This window comes from Ovis aries, chromosome 7 (assembly GCF_016772045.2).
Source record: "Ovis aries strain OAR_USU_Benz2616 breed Rambouillet chromosome 7, ARS-UI_Ramb_v3.0, whole genome shotgun sequence".
Classification (NCBI taxonomy): domain Eukaryota; kingdom Metazoa; phylum Chordata; class Mammalia; order Artiodactyla; family Bovidae; genus Ovis; species Ovis aries.
In genome coordinates this window covers 26,142,511-26,148,235 of record NC_056060.1, presented here as the reverse complement: position 1 = coordinate 26,148,235, position 5,725 = coordinate 26,142,511, and the positions used below count along the sequence as shown (strand labels likewise).

The 5,725-nt window shown below is 39.1% G+C and overlaps 1 protein-coding gene across 1 annotated transcript; it reads left to right on the top strand.

Moving 5' to 3' along the window:
- The first annotated feature begins 4,510 nt into the window (after nt 1-4,510).
- Nucleotides 4,511-5,446, top strand: LOC101120334 (olfactory receptor 4F3/4F16/4F29-like). The gene has a single exon (XM_012181112.3). It carries the CDS (start codon nt 4,511-4,513, stop codon nt 5,444-5,446), a length of 936 nt encoding a protein of 311 aa, XP_012036502.2.
- The last annotated feature ends 279 nt before the right edge of the window (nt 5,447-5,725 follow it).

Here is a 5,725-nt window from a genome sequence, read left to right as displayed (position 1 = left end):
TGTGAGTGGGCCTGGCGGTGTCTTAGGTTAGGGCTTTTTTGCAGAATAGCTATCCCACAGTTTGGTTTGCTATTTCAAGTTAGTTCCCTTAGATTGGCCTCGGAGGCATTTACTCCCGGTCCTTACTCTAAGCAATGCAGCCCGCACCTCCCTGCCCAGCCCCCACTTGCTAGTGGCGGATGCAGGCATCTGCGCTGCTTCTCCGCTGGGAGTTACCACTGGGCACATAATCTGTGGGTTTTAATTATTTATTTATTTTTCCTCCCGGTTATGTTGCCCTCTGAGGTTCCAAGGCTCGCCACAGACTCGCCAGTGAGAGTGTTTCCTGGTGTTTGGAAACTTCTCTCTTTTTTAAGACTCCCTTCCCGGGACGGATCTCTGTCCCTACCTCTTTTGTCTTTCTTTTTATCTTTTATATTTTTTCCTACCTCATTTTGAAGACAATGAGCTGCTTTTCTGGGTGCCTGATGTCCTCTGCTGGCATTCAGAAGTTGTTTTGTGGAATTTACTCAGCGTTCAAATGTTTTTTTGATGAATTTGTCAGGGAGAATTTGCCTCCCTGTCCTATTCCTTCACCATCTTAGGACCTCCCTGACAGGGTTTTAAAGGGCAAATAACATATATAAAATAGTAGTAATCATAATATAATGATGATGATGACAAATACAAGGCATTTGATCTTTTGGGACTATGTATGGTTTCTCCATTAACTTTATCTCTTTAGATATTATTCTTTAAACAGAAAAATTTTCCCATGACTTCAAATATTAGCACTTTCAAATTTTTGTTTCTAGCTGGAACCTTTCTTGCCTATCGACTATTATGGCTTTTAATGAATAAGTGGTCCTCTGAGATTTTGGTGAATCTTTTACTGATACCAAAACCTTGGTGTATTTTGGTTCTTTCCCATTCTAATCAGCAATCATCTTTCTCCCTTCCCCTCAACCTGTAGCAATAACATGAGAATTTAAGTCTAGATTCTACCACTGGTAGCTATGAAATTTTAGGTAAGTTAATTTATGTATGTGTAAATCCTTATGTGTGTAGGATAGACAATTTTTCTGAGTAAATTAGGATTCTTTTTTTCACATCTTCATTGAGATATCATTGATGCATTGTATAAGTTTCAGGTATACATTTTTCTGAATTCTTATTTAAAATTATAATACCAGTTTTTAGATCATGAACAAATAATGATATTTGGATGCACTGGAGAAGGAAATGGCAACCCACTCCAGTGTTCTTGACTGGAGAATCCCAGGGACAGGGAGCCTGATGGGCTGCTGTCTATGGGGTCGCACAGAGTCGGACACGACTGAAGTGACTTAGCAGCAGCAGCAGCAGCCAAGTAGCCACTATTTGGAATCAGAATGGTTGATTTTTTCTTTTTCTTTTTTTTTTCCAGTAATTTTCTAACTTCTCTGAATTTGGGATTACTCATCTGTGAATGAAAACAGCCCTATTATCAGAAATATCCACCAATAGGTGGATCAAATTTAAGGAAATATGTGCCACATAAATAGTGTATCTATGTGTCTCCAGCTTTAAAATTCTATCATTAAATATTTCAGAAGTTTTTAAAGTATGGTGAAAAATATCTGTATTTTCTTTTCTGACTTTAAGAATGGCACGTAAGGTGACTAATTATATATGAAGACTGGCAGATAGAAACTATAAATTCCCTGCTATCAGAAACTCTTTGCTTCTCTCTTTGTGTCTCTCTCTCTTTCCTTTTACATGCTTGTTATTTTTAGAAAATTCAGAAGTTAAACCATGGGCCACTATAAACCTTGAGATGAGGCTGCCCTATTATATAGCTGGTAATTTATAGCAAGTATTGGGTATTCTCTTGAGAGTGGTTGGGAAAAACATTAGCGCTCAGTTTGATTTTGGAAACTTCCCTTATGCCAGCTGGACTTAATAGAAAAAGATGGTAGATCAGAAAAACAGGAACTGTGGAAAATTATGGTCCTGAAAAGATGGGCTTTATTTCAGAGTTTTATTGTCTAGACAATCAAGAAATCTTTGCTATTTATTTCATTCTCTGTTTTAGGAAACAAAAGAGCCAGAAGAAATGGTCTTTATCCTCCTCAAACTTGCAGTACATTTGGGGAAAGAGAATCTATAAAATTGAAACCATTGAAGAATTATGATAAGTAGCAAAGGATTTGCCCCCTAAATAAGGCATCGATTATCATCTCTTCTCAGAATGCCCTCCGCTCTCCTCTCAGCATATTAAACTCTTACTAATTTTTAAAAACTCACATCAGATCTTTTCTCCTTTGTAAAGTTGTCTGTAAATTTCCCAGTGGACTCTTGTTTATCCTTCCTGGTCAACATTAACAAAACAAACAAACAAAAAATCATCCAGAGATTCTCCTATGAGGCTACATATTGTGGCTTATTTTTATATAGTGAATTATTGTTTTTCAATTAAAATTTGTTTCCTAACTTCTAGGAATATGAAAAGGAAGAGATTAATATAATATAGAGTTACCAGGGAAATGGTATTTTGATGGAGGAAAAGCGATTTTGATTTACCTTTAAATAATGAGCAGTGATTGGAAATGTCCTGTATTGCACTAGCCAATGCATGATTGCTAGCTATGTGTGATTATTAAATGTGTTCAGAGCAACTAAGGAAATAGACTTTTTAGTTTCATTTAATAATGAGCTAGTAATTAGTTGCTACTGTTAGCTACATGTGACTAGTGGTTACTGTTTTGGACTAACTAGATATAGGTTTGGCTTAAATTTTCTTTAATGTTTTTCTGGTATGCAGAATCCAAAGACATATGTGTACTAGAAAACCTAGGTTCCTTCCTGGACTAGGTGGTCACTAATGAGGTTTGTGGGATAATATTTTTATGGTCAGTTTCACTAACCATGCATAATTGAGGTATATAAACACACATTAAAAGGCAGAGCTTTGGGATTTTTTTTTTTCTTTCTATTGCTGGGTTTCTCTTGCTGAGATTCCAGGTCTGAGGCTTTTTGTGCATTCATGTACCTTTACCATCTCTTCACTATTTATGCTGCAATCTCCCTCTTTTTTCTATACATTTCCTCTTCCAGCTGCGTATCTAAATATTAAGGAAGCAGAAGGGCTTGAGATACAGAAGTGTTTGACCCACAGGAAAGAGAATATATTTTCCATATGGTAAATGCAAACATGGGTAAGAACTAGAGAGAGTCATGTAATAGTCCAAAGTTGGGGCTATGAAAGAGTCAGATTTGGTATCAGATCCCAGAGAGTTGGGCGATTTGAAGCAGAGAGAGATGAGATAAGGAGGGAAGTGGGGCTAAGGCAGAGGGAGCGACAGGAGAGGGACAATGGACAACTGTGACATGAGTGTGCATTTCTTCATCTCCAACAAATCATAAAAGATCAAGACTCCTATAGCTCCAAACAAAGCTCACAGACCTCAGAGAGTGTGAAGAATCTTGTCAGATAGATCAAATTGGTTTCCTTAAATTCTTTGACTCCTCATAACAACCCTGCCTCCCCACCAACTGTATACATTTTGGCCATATGCTGGCTGCTCATCGCAAACTAGATACTTTCACTTATACATCTGGTTGCCCATGCAAATACCCTGTGCTATGAATATCCATTCTATTCTTTCATTGGACCTGTCAGACTCCAGAGTCATGTCTATGCCCCATGCCTGGCTCTCTGAGGTTCACCTCTGTCTGTGGGCTTTGTGTGAATTGCAAATGTGATTGTAAGACAGATTGTAAGAGATATCTTGTGCCTGAGATGAGGTGAGGTTAAGAAATGAGACAACGTAAATGGTTGAAGAATTGTTCTATGAACAATTAAAAAGCAGAACAAATGTGTTCTGGCAAATGCCATGTCCACCTTTTCTTTCTTTTTCTCTTTGTGGTGCACTGCACCCCCTTTTGGAGAAGGTGATGGCACCCTACTCCAGTACTCTTGCCTGGAAACTCCCATGGATGGAGGAGCCTGGTAGGCTGCAGTCTGTGGGGTCGCGAAGAGTCAGACACGACTGAGCGACTTCACTTTCACTTTTCACTTTCATACATTGGAAGAGGAAATGGCAACCCACTCCAGTGTTCTTGCCAGGAGAATCCCAGGGACAGCGGAGCCTCGTGGGCTGCCGTCTATGGGTCACACAGAGTTGGACACGACTGAAGCGACTTAGCAGCAGCAGCAGCACCACCACCACCACCACCTTTCCTGCCCCTCCCAGTCCTTGCTATGCACATGTATTATCTTATTTGTTCCATTCTCTTGTTTATAGATGAATAGTTCTGGGGGATGTGGTGAAAGGTATGTTGCATGTGAAAGTGACTCAACTGCTTTAAGTAAACACAGGTAAAATGCTTTTTTAGTGATAATATGGCCCTGAGAAAGAATTGAAGAGATACATAATCTTCACAGCATGAAGTTTCTTATATATTATTATAATGTTGAACTTTATTAGCATTCTTATTTTCACTTATTTTCTCTTTTCTTTTATCTGGAAACATTCAAGCTGATAAAGCGATGGATGTAGTGAATCACTCTATGCTGTCAGAGTTCGTGTTCCTGGGACTGACCAATTTCTGGGAGAGCCAACTCCTCTTTGTGTTCTCCTCCATTGTTTGTGTGGCAAGCATGATGGGAAACTCCCTCATCATTCTCACTGTGATGATGAACCCTCAGTTACACTCCCCCATGTACTTTCTGTTGGCCAACCTGTCCTTCATTGACCTGGGAGTTTCTTCTGTCATTTCTCCCAAGATGATTCATGATCTTTTCAAAAAATGTAAAGTCATCTCCTTTAGTGGCTGCATCACTCAAATCTTCTTCATCCATGTCATTGCTGGGGTGGAGATGGTGCTGCTTATCGCCATGGCCTTTGACAGATACATTGCCATATGTAAGCCTCTCCACTATTTCTCTATTATGAGTCAAAAAATGTGTATTTTGCTCCTGGTTGCTGCATGGATAATTGGCTTGATTCACTCTATCGTTCAACTGGGTTTTGTTATAAAACTGCCGTTCTGTGGCCCTAATGTATTAGACAGCTTTTACTGTGACTTTCCTTGGTTCATCAAACTTGCCTGCACAGATACCTACAGGCTGGAGTTCATGGTCACAGCCAACAGTGGATTCATATCCCTGGGATCATTCTTCACATTGATCGTCTCCTATGCTTTTATCCTCATCACTGTTCGGAAACACTCTTCAGGTAGCTCGTCTAAGGCCCTCTCCACTTTGTCAACTCATGTCATGGTGGTGATTTTGTTCTTCGGTCCTTGCATCTTTGTTTACATCTGGCCTCACCCCACGTCACGCCTAGACAAATTCCTTGCTGTTTTTGATGCAGTTCTCACTCCATTTTTAAATTCAGTCATCTATACATTGAGGAACAAAGAAATGAAACTGGCAATGAGGAAAGTGTGCAGTCAATTTGTTATTTACAGAAGGATTTCTTAAATGTCAAGAAGTATAAGGTTTCCTTACCACCTTGAAGTAATGTTATATTTCTATCATTTTAACATCAGGAGTTTCCAGGTATCACATACACATTTAGGTTTCCCAGATTAAAATGGCATTATTCTTTTAAAAATGTTAACTGAGAAATTGTGTTGCTGCCTATGGTTGGAGGAAGCATGTGGTGTGGTAAAAAGTTTCCTCTGGAGATGGCCAAATGTTTGTCTCTCAAGAGACACTGCAATTCAATCTGATGAATTTACTATGGTCTAGATTTTAAAA

Bases quoted from the DNA above. Each gene is read 5' to 3' on its own strand.
- LOC101120334 (XM_012181112.3), top strand. From the start codon at position 4,511: ATGGATGTAGTGAATCACTCTATGCTGTCAGAGTTCGTGTTCCTGGGA.